The sequence below is a fragment of the Silurus aristotelis genome (genome assembly GCF_946808225.1).
Source record: "Silurus aristotelis genome assembly, chromosome: 22".
Classification (NCBI taxonomy): Eukaryota; Metazoa; Chordata; class Actinopteri; order Siluriformes; family Siluridae; genus Silurus; species Silurus aristotelis.
In genome coordinates, this window is record NC_139595.1 from 16,565,856 (window position 1) to 16,584,424 (window position 18,569).

The 18,569-nt window shown below is 39.4% G+C and overlaps 3 protein-coding genes across 4 annotated transcripts; 2 read left to right on the forward strand and 1 right to left on the reverse strand.

Annotated features, from left to right (window-relative positions):
- The first annotated feature begins 550 nt into the window (after positions 1–550).
- srprb (SRP receptor subunit beta) lies at positions 551–4,702 on the forward strand. The gene is made up of 7 exons (XM_083526079.1): positions 551–776; positions 1,081–1,175; positions 1,258–1,335; positions 1,420–1,502; positions 2,323–2,459; positions 3,483–3,537; positions 4,145–4,702. The coding sequence occupies exons 1-7, from the start codon at positions 578–580 to the stop codon at positions 4,347–4,349; spliced, it is 852 nt and encodes a 283-aa protein (XP_083382205.1). The 5' UTR covers positions 551–577; the 3' UTR covers positions 4,350–4,702.
- A 1,362-nt stretch (positions 4,703–6,064) lies between these two features.
- Positions 6,065–10,035, reverse strand: wdr53 (WD repeat domain 53). The gene is made up of 3 exons (XM_083525991.1): positions 9,883–10,035; positions 8,756–9,257; positions 6,065–6,807 (listed from the first exon to the last, which is right to left on the reverse strand). Exons 2-3 carry the CDS (start codon positions 9,242–9,244, stop codon positions 6,169–6,171), a joined length of 1,128 nt encoding a protein of 375 aa, XP_083382117.1. The 5' UTR covers positions 9,245–9,257; positions 9,883–10,035; the 3' UTR covers positions 6,065–6,168.
- A 1,915-nt stretch (positions 10,036–11,950) lies between these two features.
- On the forward strand, positions 11,951–17,942 carry neu4 (sialidase 4). 2 transcript variants are annotated; one of them, XM_083524712.1, is made up of 4 exons: positions 11,951–12,031; positions 14,183–14,413; positions 14,507–14,762; positions 15,645–17,942. In XM_083524712.1, exons 2-4 carry the CDS (start codon positions 14,189–14,191, stop codon positions 16,520–16,522), a joined length of 1,359 nt encoding a protein of 452 aa, XP_083380838.1. In that variant the 5' UTR covers positions 11,951–12,031; positions 14,183–14,188; the 3' UTR covers positions 16,523–17,942. The 2 variants fall into 2 exon arrangements, with proteins under 2 accessions (XP_083380838.1, XP_083380839.1); XM_083524713.1 differs by lacking the exon at positions 11,951–12,031 and having other exon boundaries at positions 14,108–14,413.
- The last annotated feature ends 627 nt before the right edge of the window (positions 17,943–18,569 follow it).

Sequence of the window (18,569 nt, forward strand, 5' to 3'; positions counted from 1 at the left end):
GAGGGAGTCGGTGATGTAAACATGACTGAGAACAGAGACTTTCCTGATCACCTGATCATCATCATCATCTTTGTGTTCTATATGGTGAATGTTCAGCCTGCATGCATTCATTAGATAACAAAATGTTAAATTATTTTGTATTAACTTTAAATTCTTTTGTATTAATATATTAACATGACGTGAGGTCCGGTTACCAGTGTGACACTAAAACAGGTCGTAGTAAAGACTACTTTTTACTTAAATACATATCAGAGCCCAAACTTCTTTACTTTAACTGGAGTGAAAAAGTGTAGTCAGACCTTTTACCACAGTCTTTTAAAATATGAGTATCTGTACCTCTACTTGAGTGTGTACTTTTGCCATTTTTGGTGATCACGAGAAAACAACTTTTATGTCGAGATCACGAGATAATTAAGTCGTGATCAAGAGAAAACTATAAAAAGCATTGCCTTTTGGGATTTCATTAAAAAACGACATAAAAACCTGTAGAAGTATTTTAGACTGAAATATAGACACGTGTCCATCATCAATACACAGCTCAGCGTTCATACACTATGCTGTGAGGTATTTCCTGCGCATGCGCGGGTGGCAGTACACGCGTGTCAGAAGGTGCTCAGGAAACAGCAGGACCGCCATGGAGGAGAAAATCAATTTAGATCTCGAAGACCTTTCGTCCGAGCCATTTTTGGACTCGTTGATTAAAGAAATAACAGGAAATGACCTTTCGCTTGTACTCGGGTTTTTTGTCGGGATAGTCGTTGTAATAATTACAGTAGGTAAGTAAACCGAACGAACTGAGAATGCTTCGTCGACCGGAAATGCAATCCTAGTCGTTTTGGGGCAAATCCCGCCTTCTCAGCGACGATTGGCTAGTGGATCGTATGCAGATTACTTATTGGTAGCGAATATAACGTATTAGCCAATCACAGCGCAAAGGGGTGGATTTGCCAGAATACGGATAGGGAAAAATAAGTACTAGCTAGGTATCTGAAAACAGTAATTTCGCTAGCTAGCTCGTTTTTATACTAGGTTAAACAAAATATTGATTATATTTATTGTATATATTTTTGTATATTGCAGTTCTTCTGAAGTTTTTCTTGGGCACCAAGAAGACAAGGAGTGCAGTGTTGCTAGTGGGTTTGTGTGACGCGGGGAAAACACTCCTCTTCAGCCGGGTGAGGGTCCAAAAAAACCCATCTTTCAATTTATTAAAACCTTAAAAAAAAATTGCTAAACATGTTAGATTTGTGTCTCCAGCTTCTCACAGGGTCGTTTACCAGAACCGTGACTTCCATGAGTGAAAGCAAAGGGACCTACAGGACTAAAAGTGAGAAGGTAGAGAAGAAGAAATCCCTCTTCACCATTCTGATGTATTTCATATCCAGGATCTCAGATTCAATGCTTTTTTATTATTTACAGCCTACCTCCTGGACTCTTGTGGACATTCCCGGCCATGACGGTCTACGAGCTCAGATTGTCGACAAGTTCAAGGATTCCGCCAGGTAGAACTTCTCGAGATCATCTGGTTCCACAGTGGAGACCTTCTCAGGGTTTCCAGGCTCTTGGACTGTGTGTGAACGGGCTTGTATATATGGCGTAGGGTTTTTATAGCGTCCTGTGTTTATTTGACCTTTGTAGCATTTGGTCAAATCTAATCTACATTGATGAAATTAAATTAGATGGAACTTGAATGTCATGTTGCAGAGTGCAAGTACAGAGCCTGTGAAATGGCATATTCTCATGCTAGTCCTGAATAGAACACTGTATGGAAATACTCGTGTTTTAGCTTGTGCACGACTGAGCTCCACCACTACACCAGCCAAAAACAACTATTATACATTCGCTATGGTGGCTGGAATGGAGGAACCCAAATCTGTTCCAGCATGACAGTTACCTTGTGCAAAAAAAAAAAAAAAGCAAGTTCCCTGAAGACCACTCGAGTGTCCTGCACAGAGCGTTAGGATGAGCTAGATCATCAGATTTCACTAATGCAACTGATTGAGCTCAAATCCCAACAGCGACGCTCCAAAACCCAGTGGAAAGCCTTCACAGAAGAGTGGAGGATATTATAATGGTGAAATGATCTGCAAATTAAGGCTGTAAAGTTTAAGTGTCCACACACACACACTTGCCCATATAACGTGTGACAAAACTCTCAACTCGCAAGATGCTTCATTTTATGGTGAAACATTTCAAGACGTTAATTCGTATAAACACCACTGTATTGGAAAAGCTAAAAGCTTTAAACACTAATATTATTGGAATTAACGTGTATATAGTTGTACAGTATATGTGGTCGATTGATTGTCCTTGTGAGCGCAGAGCGATCGTGTTCGTGGTGGATAGCGGCATTTTCCAGAAGGAGGTCAAGGACGTGGCCGAGTTCCTTTACTTCCTCCTGACGGACAGTGTGGTAATGAAGAACGCTCCGACCATACTGATAGCCTGCAACAAACAAGGTACAACATCCACCTGTAGAAATCTCTAACGCTCATTCGGTTTTCCGCAAGAAATAGATGTGGTTTCCTCTCTAACACTTAAAAAAAAAAAAGTAACGATATAGAGAACTTGCTGGCCAATCATATTAGAGTATTTAACAGTGCGGTTGTTATTATTAAACTTGAAAAAATACACACCAATGCCAGGGGTTAGAGTTAGCGCAGTGTCACTGTAGGCTCTCACTCCATACCGGAAATCCGATTTAAATTGCGTTGGAAAACCGGGATGTTGTTTTGTGCATGCACAAAACTTCCGTATTTAATCACAGTCTCGCGATATGGCGTCTTTTGCGTTTTATGTCCCGCTTCAAGAATTTCTCTCAAATTTCGCATATCGATCGTGTGAACGAATGAAGGATGGAAGGAATGAAGACATTTGTTAAACGATGCTGAAATAAGTAGAACAGTTAAGTAGATCATATCTTACAAAAATCTAATATTAAATGTAAAAAAAAAAAAAAAAAACACGTACACAAATTTTAATAATAATCAACAAATAAATAAAGACAAGCAGTTGTATGTTTGTTTTATTTTGGAAAATGACCGGATTCTCTCCACCACGTCTGTCTATGACTCACTCTTGATGCATGTCATGATGCCTCGGTCACATGTCTCACCTCCATCCGCTACCTTCTTAAAGGGGCTGCTCCGGCCGCTAACACATAATACATTACTGCTAAATTCAAACCCCCGAGCGAGCAAAATGAACAAAAAACAACAGTGGATTTACAATTATTATATTTAGAAACTACCAGTTTTATGTCAGTCATATCATTTTATGTTGTATTTATCCACCACACCTTAAAGGCCGGTCCGTGAAAATATTGTCCGACATTAAACCGATCCGTGGGGCAAAAAAGGTCGGGGGCCGCTGATGTAGTGATTGAACGCATTGTAATTCTGCTTTAAACCAGTTTGAATATGATTGTAGTGATGCATAGCTGATAACATCTAATTTTGTTTATTTTTGTTTTTATGTAACAGACATTACCATGGCAAAATCAGCCAAACTGATTCAACAGCAGCTGGAGAAAGAGCTGTAAGTGTTCACTTTCTACAAATACTCTAAAAACACATGCTGAATCCACACACATTTGATGTTCGAGTGTGTACATAAAATCTGGGCTACGCTTGTTATTTATAAGTGATTAAACCGATCCCTAATTTGCCATGAATAAAAAGAAAATTAATCAGACAGGGTTTGGGGTGAAGGTCAAGTGCGAGACTTCAGTCTGTCTTGAATTATGATTTTGGCAATATACACACACACACCGTGAAGCATGTTAAGGAAAAAAGGGGGACCCTACATTTCTGTTTATTTATGTGAGGCCCTGAACCTGATCTTTTTCTAGGCTTTAATGATCCATTTCAGGAAAGTGTGTGCCCATGGTAGCCTCATATCCATGCTTTTTTTGTCTGACGCATGTTTAACCTGAGGAGATCTTCAGTTGTAGCTCACTTACCTTAAAATCTAATGTCCATTCTGAGGTGCTTTTCTGTTTATCACGGCTGTAATAAGTGGGAAGGTGAAGCTCAGTGGTTAAGATGATGGACTGGTTTTAGAATTTAATGAATGAATAACAAGCTGCTGACATAAATATAGCCATAAAATTGAATCGTCCAATCCTCTGTCTCCGTCTTCACAGGACTACCCTGAGGGTGACTCGCTCGGCGGCCCTCACCTCTCAGGACGGCTCGGTCCGGTCCACGGCGCACCTGGGGAAGAAGGGCAGGGACTTCGATTTCTCTCAGCTCCCAGTACAGGTGGAGTTTGTGGAATGTAGCGCACGTGGCGACGAGGACGAAAGCGCCGAAATCGAGGCTTTGGAGCGGAGTTTGGCCCAATTATGAACCATCAGAACACGGTTACGGCGAAGGGTGTACAAAGTCACGTATTTGGATCCGAAGTCTTTTATTACACGGCTTTTAGACAGTGTGGTTTGCCTTGTTTTACACACACACTCGTACACATCAGCTGCCCTAAAACCACACGGAACAAAGTCTGTTTTCCATCTGTTTGTTGACGACTCGCATCTAAAACATTGTCCTGAATGTTCGAATTACACAACCAGTATTTATTTTATTTTATTTGTTCTCAAGGTACCAACTAGTTTACTGTGTTTAAAGAAAAATCCTTGTTTTCTTGACGCCTGCTTCGTGCCTTACATCTAGACGCTGACTAAATAAACCGTTTGGGGAAATTACGCAGATTTAGACTTCAATTTCTTTTACATTCGAATACCACATTCTGACGTGCGGAAATGATGAGGTGCAATTTCCGAGTCGGTCTGTTAACGCTACGGTCTGAGATTCATTCCTCGTCATTTTAAATCATTGCTTTTTCCGTCTCTCCACATAAACACTGTCTTACCGGCTGTAAAAGTCCCGTAATAGAAAGAAAACAACTTCTCTCAAGACACTTCAGAACAGAACGACTATAATTCAGTGCACACTCGGACAAAATAATCCGTCCATGCATCACGCACAAATCCAGCGCTTTCAACCCGAATCTGATCTCACCGGGAGCCTGGGTCGTGTTTTTTAGACGCGGCTTACAGAATTAGCGCTGGATCGGATTGTTGACTGTTCGATTTGCCAAGGCAGGTCCGTACGAGCGCTCGAACGTGCTCGAGAGCAGGTTCCGTATATTTATAGCATTTGTCAGTGTTTCAAAAAAAGTCAAATCACAGTTTATATTAATGCACTCGTTCCAACATGCTATCGTTTCTATAGTAAGTTAGTTCATAGACTTGCGTCTGATCTGTTACAAGATCTATGGATAAAAGCACAATTGAGCATGATCAGTACGAACATGCACATTTCTTTGATCGAACAAAGTGTCTGACTCTAATAATTAAGTATGTTGGCAAAGAAAGAGTGTTTTATTTTCGAAACCCTACTCAACATGAAGCAGAGCTCAACAGACGTAAATCATCAGGACACCAAACGCAACCTGTGCTGTGTTTCCACACGGACGGTTTTAATTGCCGGATTTTGGCCTCATGACGCATCAGTAAAACAAATGTTTAGTAATTAAAAAAATGTTTTAATTGGAGTTGGGTTTTTTTTTCCCCCCACCAGACATCCGAGTAAAAAAAGGACGTGGTGAATAAACGTGTTGCGTTGCACTTTTATATTTATTTATTTATTTATATTTTTATTGAAAATGGTCAAACAGAAATGCATTAGTCTCGCGATAATAACAATTAGTGCCGTAAAAATGACAGCCCAAATAAATAAATAAATATAAAATCTTTAAGGTTGAATTTTGAGTTAATGCAAGAATTTCTAATATTAATTAATTAATTTACTATTTTAGTTCTGGGGGAATGGGATTTTTTTTGGGTGTATTTAGTGTTCCACATTCAATCTTCCTACATATTTTCAGGCTTCTGTAAAGATGCCATTAGCCAATCATTTGCTAACTGATCATGGTTTCGAATGAAATTTAAAGCACACAGAAATATGATTAGTGATCTGACGCGTCATGTCCGATTTCCTACGTGGTGATGTATAACGAATGACCCCTGTCGTTTAAAGTAGTAAAAAAAAAAAATCAGACAATCTTCAGGTTGGACTTGTATTTCACAAGTGCCTTAGTTTAACCACAATGCAAATAAATAAAGCGGAACCCAGTTCTATGCGTTCCCACACTCTTGGAGAAATGCTGCTAAAGCCCAGACAGCGCGTACACACAAACTCTGGTGCTCTGATCCGCCACGAGTAAACTGGCTTGTCCTTTTAGACGCGCCGGACACACCCAGTTCACCTTCTCCTCGTGATTAAACTTCAGTTTCAACGTAGTCTTTGTCCGATTCGGGTCAGAACATCCGGCCTCCTCTGAAAGTTCTTCTTCGCTTCTCTTACCATCAACAACCTCATGACTCTGAGTCTTTACCTTCCTGTTTTTAGTCTTCCTGCGCTGGGCCTGGGCCTTGACCTCTCCTGCCACTACAGGTTCCTCGCTTATATCCCATAATGCCACTACGCCGTCATTTCCTCCGGTGGCCAGGAAGTAGGGATGAGGCATGAAGTTGAGGAAGTGGGCTTGAGAGGCACCCTGACTGTGAGCCTTTATTGCCCCCTGCTGCTCGAGTCTGGAGCCGACGCCCACTCGGGCGAGGTGTACGCGCCCGTCCTCGGCAGCGCACGCCAGAACGTTTCCACACGACGCGACGCTGACGCAGTGAGCCAGAGGCGGGTTGAAGAGCTGACCTCCTTGCTGCTGGGAACGCTCTTCCTCCTCCTGCGCCTCCTGTAGGCAGTAGGTCCACACTGGCCGAGCTTTCTGCAGGTTCCACAGCATCAGCTGAATGGCGAGAGGAAAATATCACGATAGGAACAGTGGCAGTAGTCAAATAAGAACACTTTCAAAACACTGACCAGTAGCTACATCCATTTAGAATAACAAACCCATTAGTAAACCCTTCAACAATATTATAAAAGCTCCAGTGTTGTTTTTTTCTGAAAATCTAACCAAGACATGCTCGAACAAGACAGGGGATCAACCACAGTGAAATCAGCCAATCGTGTCTGAGCTCGTGTATGCGGAAAAGGACAAATAGTCACCCTTACACAGCACGAGCAGCTGTTTGGTAAAAATGGCTGGGGGGGATAAAAACTTTCCAGAATGACATAAGAAAATTTGAGGTGAAAACTCCCCAAAAACACATGCTAAATGTTGGATGGGGGGCTGCTTTGCGGGTTTGCTTCGATTATAACCGATATGCAAAATTCTCTTCCCAATCATGTGTGATCATGAGAAATAGTGGGCATGAGGCAACAACTGCAAATAATTCTAATAATTGCAATGCGATTTGATCCAACATTTGTATTAATATTTAGTTTGACACTGCTATAAGGCTGGTTCACCACTAGAGGGCAACACAGGCACACTCATTACTACAGTATATGGACAAAACTATTAGAGACAACTGCATTTTTTTCCCAGATATAAGTGGTGGTTCTTGAAACACAAAATTGAAAAGCCCACAATTTTCTAGAATGTCTTTGGACATGGGAGCATGAAATGTGGCCTTCACTTGAACTAGGCACAAAGCCAGAAGATATGGTTTTCATGGGTTGGAGTGGAAGAGCTCCTTCTATAGATTCTCTTTGAAATCGGTTAATGGAATTATGTTTGTACTCCTAATTTTCTAAGCATGCTTACAGGTCTTTTTTTCATACAATTGAGATCTACTTAAATGTACACCGATCAGCCACAACATTAAACCCACTGTCAGGTGACATGAATAGCATTAATATTGCTTATATATTCTAAAACTAAAAGTTTGGTGTACTTATGACACCTGGTCATAAGTACGGTATGTGTTTTCTGAGCATCGCATTCCACATTTAGTCCCAATGTGCCCTATAATTCCCTCCACTATTCTGGGAAGATGTTTCACTAGATTTTGGAGTGTGTGTTCATCAGACACAAGGGTGGTAGTAAAGTCTGGTGTAGGTGAGGAGGTCTGGGGTGCAGTCAGCATTCACATTCATCCACAAGGTGTTCAATAGGGTTGAGATCAGAGCTCTATAGCAGGAGATCTTCCACTTGAACCCAATGTGAAGCATATCTTCATGGAGACTGCTTTGTGTACAAGGGCATTGCCATGCTGAAACAGATTTGGGTTTTCAGTTCACGTAAAGGGAAATTTCATGCTTCTGTTTACGAAGTTGTTCTATACAATTGTGTGCCTTCAGATTTGTAATAAAAGTGTGGGAAAGAAACACATATTGCTGGGAAATATCTATATGTATATATATATACACACTCTCTGAGAGGACGACCAAGTCCCACTTCTTCACTTGTACTCCTACTGAACTCTATAATATCAGTGGCTCCATCTAACAGCCTAATATTACATGTATATGTCTTACTACTGTATGTTTTTATGCCATTTTAAGGCACAACTTGTGAGGTGGAAATTCCAGGACAGAAATGGAATCTAAATAAAACAGCTGCGCTGAGATAAGGGGTTCCTCCTAATATGGTTATATAAAGCAGATTACTGTAAGTGAGTTAAAGTTAAGTATCGTTATTGGTGTCTAAAGAAACAGAGTTGGACAAAACACTAGTGAGGGTGTGTTTTTGTGCTGCTCTGCTGTGCTGCAGTCACTTTTCCTGCCCCTTCATTTGCCTGATTATAGAATAGCATCTGTTCAAGCCAAAGCAAAAACAGTCCTTTCTAACAGATGTGTGGATGAACCAAATCTGAGAATCTGCTAGTGCCGACTTTACGATCTTCTCTCACCTGCATGTCCAGTCCTGCAGACACCAGGCTCTGTGGCCTCTGGGGTCGGAACGCCACCGAAGAACAGATGTTGGTGTGTTTGCGCAGCGTGCGGTTGACTTTTCTCGTCTGCAGGTCCACCACTCTAACAGCCCCCGAATCGTCGCAGAGTGCCAGCGAGGTGCCTGTTTCACTCACGGAAAGCGAGTTGATCTCGTCCTCGCCGACGTTCTCAATTTCATCCACCGGCTTCTTCAGACTGCGTGGGTCCAGGACGCTCACCGTCTCGCCATGAGACACGTACAACAGTCCGGGGGCTCTGCTGGAGAAAACCGTACACGTGACATCTTCCTTGGAGCTCAAATGCACCTGTGAGAGAGGAGTCCCTTCCTGAGTCCACACAGTCACCTCGCCCCCTTCAGCGCCCGAAGCCAGAAATCCCTCGGCTTCCTCTGCAGCTCCGATGCACAGCACGGGGGCAGTGTGGCCTCCAGTCCACTGCTGTGCCATGCTGCTTCCTGACCTGTACAAACAAACGGAAGAGACTTTCTTCTTTTTTCTATTCTAGCAGATATGACTTTTTTTCCCCCATGTTGTCAATGTTTTTTGCAGTATTTTTCTTTCAGTTAATCCATGTTTTTTTCTTCATATCCAAGTGATAGTTACACCCTTGCTATTCTTTCTACATTCTCAGTTTAGTATTATGGCGATATTTACTGTAACAGGTCACGTGGTATGTGTGACAGCTCCACATAAGACTATTAGAGTTGGATTGTTTTGTCTTTTTTGACTTTTGTCAGTTTATTGTGGCTAAACTGTAGATAAATCTATGATTTTATTATAAGAAAACAGTAAATAAACATATGCAATTCTGTCCTGCAGGGTAAAATAAACAGGGTGAGACCCCGGATGTAAAATGTTGAGCTTCCTGTGTGTACCTGCATACAATAAAGTAATAAATGTCATCTTGCTAACAGAATAACCCAAACAAACAACTGAATACAAAGCCTTGCTCCATTTAAGCTTAACAAATGACAGAAATATACAGTGACATGAATCATTTCTTACTGACTGTCACGCCACACGAGACAAACAAAGTGTTATACTCCGAGAAAACGTTTAAACATCAGCTCTAAAAATGAATTTACCCGAGTTCACTGGATGGAAAAATCCAGAAAGACTTTTCAATCTTTTGCCTTAATCGTGTAAAAAACGAAAATACGGACTGCTGCCTTACACACGTGCTGCGGATCCGAGGCGGCGCACTTTGATGACGTAAACGCCATCCACGGGTGCGTCTGGATAATACAGTTTGTTAGGACAATTTTGGAAAATTTAAAAATTACAAACGAAATGCTTATGCATTTCTTCTGATTAATTATTCATTAATATTATTTTCAGCCTTTAATTCAATAGGTTTTTGATGGTTACTAGCTGTTAACGATATTTTGTATTTAAGTATTATCATTATTAATATTATTATTATTATTATTGAGCATAATAATAATACATTGCAATCAGGGATTTTAACTGTAAAATAAACCCTGACTAGCCATCTTGATGATGGTTGTATAAATAAATATTATACTATGCCATTATTGAGCTCCTTCTGTACATTTTATATATGGACCCACATTTTAGTTTTTCTGTAGAATCATAAAACTCTTAAGAAAAATTTTTATTTTCTGAACATAATATAGCTGGATCATAGGGACATATTAAATCAAAGCTTACAGTTGGATTAAGCAATTTAAATTCAAGTGACCAGTCAAACAGGCTAATATAGGTCAAGCATAGGCCTTATCCACTAGCCTAAACTCTATCTGTGTCTAGGAGCAGTATGTGATGTGATGGTTGAAATCCAATCAGATTTCAACCATCACATCACATATTGCAGGTCTCCTAGAAATCGTCCAGTCATGTTTGCATTTTCACATCTTTTAATTGGACGGTCAGAGAGCGTACTAGTCAGAGCTCGCAAACAGCATCTGTAGCAAACTGCACACGCTCAAAAATATTTATGTGGATTTAATAGGTGTTTTTTTTATTCCGCAATGTCTGACAGATGATAAAAAAAATGTATTAGGTTGCAGATACACTTACAAGGATATTTACAAGATAGACTTTTTAAGGGAAGGTCGGCCAAAACAGATTTTTATGAACCTTTTTTGTGCTTCCCATAGAATTTGCACAAGAACAAACAATTCACCTTCATTTGAAATCCCCAGGAAAAATGTAATGCATGAAAAAAATTCACAAAATCCGGGGATATGATGTATGTGGAAGGTGCAGCTATGGCTAAAGGGAAAGGAGACATGTTGAAATGTATTCATTCGTGTGTTTTGTTATACTGCCTTTCTGTATATATATATATATATATACATACAAATTTATAACCACTTGGTTGTCTTGGTTGTACACTCATTGTGTGTTTTATCTGCCAAAACCTAATTTAAGTGATTATAGTGTATCCAGTCAGTTACCACAAATGAACAGCTGTTATTTGGGTGGTGCTCCGTTCTCAGCACTTGACATGGTTGCTCATGTGTTGTATTGGGAGTTATTGTATTGTATTGGGAGTGTGTCATGCCCTAAAGTGTTACTGCTATTTTTAGACACTGTGTAGACTTTACTAGGCACACCTACTTTGTTGGCATATGTTACAGGTGTACGCTGTGTGTACTGTTCTCCTTGTATGTGTCACTTTGTGATCATAACAGTGGCATTACATAAATAAATGATAAAAAGTGTGTGAGTCGATAAAAAGTGTGTGCCATTGTTTAGGCTACAGCTCAAATTCAGTGAATAAAATTATCACTAAACAAAATCCAGGATGTCTGACTCCAACAACCGTGTTATGGTAAAGTCACAGAGATCACATGATGTGAAAATAAAGCTGCACATTGATCACATCAATGGCTGATTAGATAATTGCATTTATAATTTAATGAAATACATCTATAGTGTAAACACAAAAACTATAGATGGCTGATTTTCTGGATGCAGTAGTTCTGATGAGTTGAGCTGATTTCTGGGTCAGTGCACACGTTAAGCACCCTGAATAGGCCTTTACCCTAACAGACAAAAAAAGATATTGTGTACTTGCAACTCTCTCTCTCTCTCTCTCTCTCTCTCTCTCTCTCTCTCTCTCTCTCTCTCTCTTCTCTCTCTCTCTCTCTCTCTCTCTCTCTCTCTCTATCTCTCTTTGCATGCAAACTTTCACATGATTTCAACATCTCACCCTCACACAGCAGTCAAGCTGTCAAAGACTCTTAACCACTGAAGAACTGTCTGTTAGTAAGTCTGCATTTTATCTATCATTTACTTCTAAATACAATGTGAATACAATGTGAAAGTATGATGCATTTCAACACTATATTACAAAAAAGCTTAATTTAGATGCTATGGCATTGATTAATCTGAAAATACTTTATATAGTATAGAGGAATATACTTAAAGTATAAAATATCAATGTGGCTATATATACAGTATATATACACGTATACACATTGCCTGTCAAAAGTTTGGAAACACCAAAAAAATTGCCAAAAAACTCGGTAAAAAGCAAAAACACACAATGATCGGACAGTAAATAAGTGGAAGAAAGTGAACGTTTTATGAATCCAAATGTGACATTTTTGGCTCTAACAGAAAAACGTAAGACAAAGAACAGGATAGTAGACAAACTGCGTCACCCCCACAGTCAAAAATGAAGGTGGAAGCTTAATGGCTTGGGTTATTTTTGGAGCAGTTACTGTTGGAGACTTATTACAGGTGAAAGAAAAACTGAACCAACATGGCTACCATTCCATACTTCAACACCATGCAATTCCATCTGGACTGTGGCTCATTGGCACCAATTCCAACATAAAACAAGACAATGAGCCGAAGCTTAGGTCCAAGCTCTGTAAGTTTTATATAAAGAGCAGTCGTCTGGAGTGATATTTTTATCATGGAATTGACTGCCCAGTCACCGCACCCAAATCCTACTGAACTGCTATGGGATGAACTGGTTCACAAGCTCAGAAAGAAATCTCCAACTAGTGATGAACACATTTGGCAACTTTTAGCAAAGTGTTTCAGCTGAATGTTTGGAGAAACGAACTGTCTGGAGTGTGTAAAGCTGTTCTTCATTCTAAGGGAGTAACAAAGTGTAACATCTGTACATTTATACTCTATATTTGTTTGGTTGATGTAAATCTTCATACCGTTACATTTGTTGCACAGAAACAAAAGGAACATGCACTTATCTCTAAAAAACATAAATAACTAGGTGTTTCCAAATTTTTCATAGGCACTGTATATTTATAACAGTGTATATATAATATAATATATATATGTTTGGAACTATTATAATTATTACATGGAGTCATATATGCAAAATCTACAATTCTAATGCACAATAAATTTTTTCGTAGACTGTAACTGCTATAAAACGTTGCTGAGTTGTTTAAGGTTTTTTTGTGGACTGTTCTAGAAAAATGACACTCTAACCGTCTTGCAATCAAATTGCAAACACAGGAAAAGAGAACGCGCTAACGTGCTAACGTTCTCTGTGTGAGCAGAAGCTCAAAACATACAGCAATGCATCTCCATTTACTGGAGTTTTTGTGAAAAGATGAGTCATATATTGCAGGTAAAATGTTATAATGCTGGTTTCTTAGTAGAGCTAATTTAGTTTTATCATTGTGACTAATCCATTTTTGGAATCAGCTGTTTATCATACGGGTATTGAAGTATATTATTGTTATTGACTATGACTCATGATTTAGTAAATTCAGAAAAACTGCTGCTTCCTGTAAATATAGATTTAAAAAAAAAATTTGAGATTTATTAAAAAAATGAATAAAATAGAGCTTTTATTATTCATATTTACATTACAGTGCGATTCATTCTTGCTTTGCATATCCCAGCTTGTTAAGTTGCAGAGGTCAGAGCGCTGGGATCAGACAGCAATAATACAGTGCTCTTGAAGCAAAGAAAGTTAAGGGCCATGCTCAAGGGCCCAACAGTAGCAGCTTGGTGATACCGGGGCTTGAACCCCCAATCAAACCTTTCGATCAACAACCCAGTCCCAGATGTTTTTTTTATGTCCAATAATTGTTAGTATCCGGGAAATTTTTCGGCTAGTGCCCCCCCAATGAGTTTTCATTTCATGCCACAATGCGCACTGATGGCATCCAGCTGGAACTTGAGACTAATAATGTAACTACCTTTGCTATGTTACTAGAATTTAAATTCTAAACCCAATAAGCCCAATAATATCTAACTTAAAATAACTTGACTAGAACTGACTGATGTATAAGCATTAAAATAACTGCACAATTTCCAAACAATTTGACAATCCAACAGCAATGTTCACTGCATTATTATGATTGAGTTTGTGTGAGTACCATGTATCCCAAAGAAAACGATCTGATTGTGACCTGAATTTATTTTGTTTGTCAGCATCCCATGGAGTCCCGTCACGGCACCCCAGGACCCCAGTCCTATTTCCCTGCCCGTTCCGTGCTGTTCCGGAAGGAAGCGAGTGGAGTGACGTATCGCATACCTGCTCTGATCTACTTGCAGCGATCCTCCTGCTTTCTTGCTTTCTGTGAGGAAAGACTGAGCCCTGCTGACTCTAATGCTCACTTGTTGGTCATGCGCAGGGGCGTCTTCTACAGAAACTATGTAGAGGTTCGCAATTAGGAAGCGACAGTATCTCAAACTATCTTTACATTTAAACCATCTTTTTTGTATAAATCGCCTTCACTCTTTTCCTCCATCTAGTGGGAAGACATGCGAGTTTTGAGCACAGCCTGCCTGAAAGGCTACCGTTCGATGAACCCGTGTCCCCTGTATGACACCTTCACTGGGACGCTCTTCCTCTTTTTCATTGCAGTGCTCGGTCACACCACAGAGGCGTATCAGCTGGTGACAGGCATCAATGTTACTAGGCTCTGCTATGTGTCCAGTCAGGACCATGGAAAGACCTGGAGTCCTGTCACTGACCTCACTAAAAAGGTCATAGGTGATACAATTAAAGGTGAGCCTTGGTTCCTGATTTTTGTAGAACATGATCAAATTTAAACCTGCCTCATTCATGGGAACTTGAGACCCAAATTAAAAAACAAATGTTGAAACAAGATACAAATAACACTATTATAAAGTCCTTTGTAGGAAAGCATTTCTTTAAAACTGATGTTGTGGTAAGCCTCTGGGAACCACAGTACATTTTTGTTGCTCCAACCCAAACTTAAAGTTTCTCCACACCATCAGAAGGGTATATATTTAACCTGGAATACAGTTCAGAAAATAGCTAAGCAATTATTGAGGGCACATCACAGGCACTATCCAAGGTAACAGACATATGCGTACCAAAATATACACAAGGTACAAAACTGCACCCTAAATACTGATGCCATGCAGTACATTGGCAGATACAAGTGCAGATATATTTTTACTCACAGTGCAAACTTTCTGCGAAAAGCCACAAAAACCATAACCTGGGTGTTAAGACTAGGACCACGAAAAAACACCAGCAACCATATATTAAACCTGATACAAATGACGTGGTGCAATGTGAGTCTCTATACAAATTCTAATAAGGCCAAATTTTGGATTCAGGTGCAAACATACAGTTTGTAAGTGTGAAGCAACTACCGACCCAATATGATACAGTTCACCCTGATTACAATGCAGTGCGATCCGATTTTCATTTGATGCATTACAATACAATGCAACAGAAAAAATATGACTACACATGAGGTAAGGTGCGGTTAAAGGGTCTTGCTTTAGGATGCAAAATATGTACCAAATACCAAATTTCATCGGAAGGAAATATTTAACCTGTGTCATATTGGCCCAGACAGGTGAATGTGCTTGCAATGTAAATTCAACTATTGTCTATTTCTGTTTTCATGTATAGAATGGGCTACATTTGCTCTTGGCCCAGGACATGGGATCCAGTTAAAATCCGGCCGTCTACTTATCCCAGCCTACGCCTACCACATTGACAGCAAGTGGTGCTTTGGAAAAATCTGTAAAACCAGTCCGCATTCCTTCTGCTTCATCAGTGATACACATGGCAAGACATGGCATTTTGGCAGAACAGTGCCCGAACCGGAATGCGTGGAGTGTCAGCTGGTCTCAGTGGACGAAGAGGACGGGACCAATGTGCTCTACTGTAACGCCCGCAGTACCCTTGGCTCCCGTGTCCAGGCCCTCAGTTTCAACAATGGGACTGTTTTCCAAAATGGACAACTGGTGCACAAGCTTGTGGAGCCTAGAAATGGCTGTCATGGGAGTGTGATTGGCTTTCCAGCACCTTTCCTTCTTTTTCAGAAGTCTAGCTGCGCTGCTCTTCGGTGGAAGATACCCACTACTAGCTCACCTTCCTCTGTAGCAAGCGAATTTCAGAATTTTTTACCACCAACATGGGTGGTGTACGGACATCCAACCCGGAACAACTCTCGCCAGGATCTTGGCTTGTACATCAATGTGCGGCCCCGTGATCCAGATAGCTGGTCGAGGCCATGGATCATCTACGAGGGGCCAAGCGCATACTCAGATCTAGCTTATGTGGAGATGGACTCTACAGCGGAACCACCTGTTTCTGTTTTTGCCTGTTTATTTGAAAATGGCACAAAAACAGCAAATGATGAGATTTCATTCTGCATATTTACACTGTTCGAGCTGATTAACAACCTCCCTCCTGCCCTACCACATCTGAGTAGTGTAAAATCAGATGAAAAAAAGATAAGGAAGAGGAAGAAGAAAGTGTGTCAGTTTTGCACAGTGTGTTAGCAGCATCCTATACATACAGGTTGGCGCAGGGAAACAGGACATTTTGGAACCAGGAGTTTGCGACCCTGTGATGTTCCAAACGGCAAATGTTTGGACCCAGTGCAGTGGAGTGGTGTCCAATGATTGTGTCCAATCTGCTAATTTCTAAGAAACAGGATCAGCCTTAGTCCCCAGGTGGCGTACCAATGGCCCTAATACCAGAGAATATTAAGGCTGTTCAAACTGCCATCATGAGAGCCCTCGCCACTTTGTTCCACAACCAGGCATCATCACTGTTTTGAGCTGTTTTTCTTTAAAATTACGCACTCATTAGCATGAGCAGACGGGACACGATCATGACCTCCTAACTGGTCCTATGTTTTGACATAAGCAAAATCCAAGTTTAGTTTGATACAATTATTCAGAATTCTGTCAAAGCAAATATCTGCAGATAATATCAGCAGGTATAACGTTTCAGAATCAACACATGCAGCGTGATCTGCCTCTGATGCTTGTCAGATCCTTCAAAAATTCAAAGGATTCAGAAATGGGTCAACAATTGCCTTTATTGTAACAAAAACCCAAAATGTCTCTCCAGTGTTGAAGCGTACACATACTGCATTCTGAAAGAAAACTCAATGGAACATGAAGATAAGAGACAGGAACGGTACGCATTCTCATTTAATCACTATATAAACCTTTATATCTTTAATATTTGGAAAAGAAACGTCATTAAGCTATACATAAAAAATGCAAACATCTGATCAGTTCATTAATCATTCTAACCAAGACCTAGTACACAGGAATAACATCTGTTCTCCCTTCTTATTGTCCCAGTTACATTATTAAATAGCTTACAATTATACAATACAATTTGGTCAAAATGCTGAACACCTGTGTTTTCAGCATAACATCTGGCCTTGTATTAGGGTTTGTACATTAGATTTGTACAAACTACAAATTACATTCATTTTCCAGGACGAAGAAAAGTAATTAAATCTTATTTTTGCAAAAGACAAAATTCAGTTTTATCAGACTTTTCAGTCACTCAAATGACTTTTGATGTCTGAAAGTTTTTTTTTTTTGCACCTATGTGACCCGACTGCTATGTCTGTAAACACAAAAGCACATTCATTTCTTTGTTAAAAAATTTAAATAGGGGAAATTACATCCATTTAGCTGCCTAATCCAATAATTAACAAGGAAATGCTGATTTAAAAAAAAAAATTAATCCAAATGTTCAATGAAAAAAGGTCAGTGTAGTAAAGAATGCAGGAGTATTCCTTTAATATATAGTTGATTCATGTTTTTCAAATTATGTCAAATTTGGTTCATATTGCCTTCATTAGGTCATGTCCTGTAATAAGTCTATTATTAGTGTTATCTAAAATGTTTTATGTCAATCACTAGAGTTTTAGATTTCCTTTATTTTAATTCTTATTACAAATAAAAGCAGTATTTTAACCAGCAGGTGAACTTTTAAATTTGATGGACTGGATCTATAGACCAGATTGATTTGTCTTTTTTAAATTTTTTTTTTTTTTAGAAACTTCTTTCCTGAGGAGCTTTTTTCTTATTTGTTATACTTGTATGCTACGTACATGTTCACATCTATAAACTTAAGCCCTATTTTCTGTGTACATATAAATTATTTGCGGAATTGCTCCGAACAGTATCGAGGTCACAGCAAGGTCAAATGGCTAAAAGAGTTTTTCTTTAGTAGCTTGCGTTCTGTTTTATTTTCTGTTTCTTTTTTTATTTTTTTAAAGCATAAAAAAAATTGTTAACAAGGAGGACCAAAATTATTGTACCTTTAAGGTTTTAAAGCCTTTAAAGCATCTAAAGTTCCATTTATTTACCATTTATTTCTTCAGTCTTAAGTTTTTGTTTCACTTCTGATTTTTTTTTAGGATTTATGATAACAGGAACTGACCTTCATATTAAATTACAAATGAATAAAAGAAAATGTCAAACATGCTGTTCTATAATTAAAAAATACATATATTATAAAATGACTGGAAAGATGCTGTTGGGTAAAATAAATAAATAAATAAAACTGCTATCAATT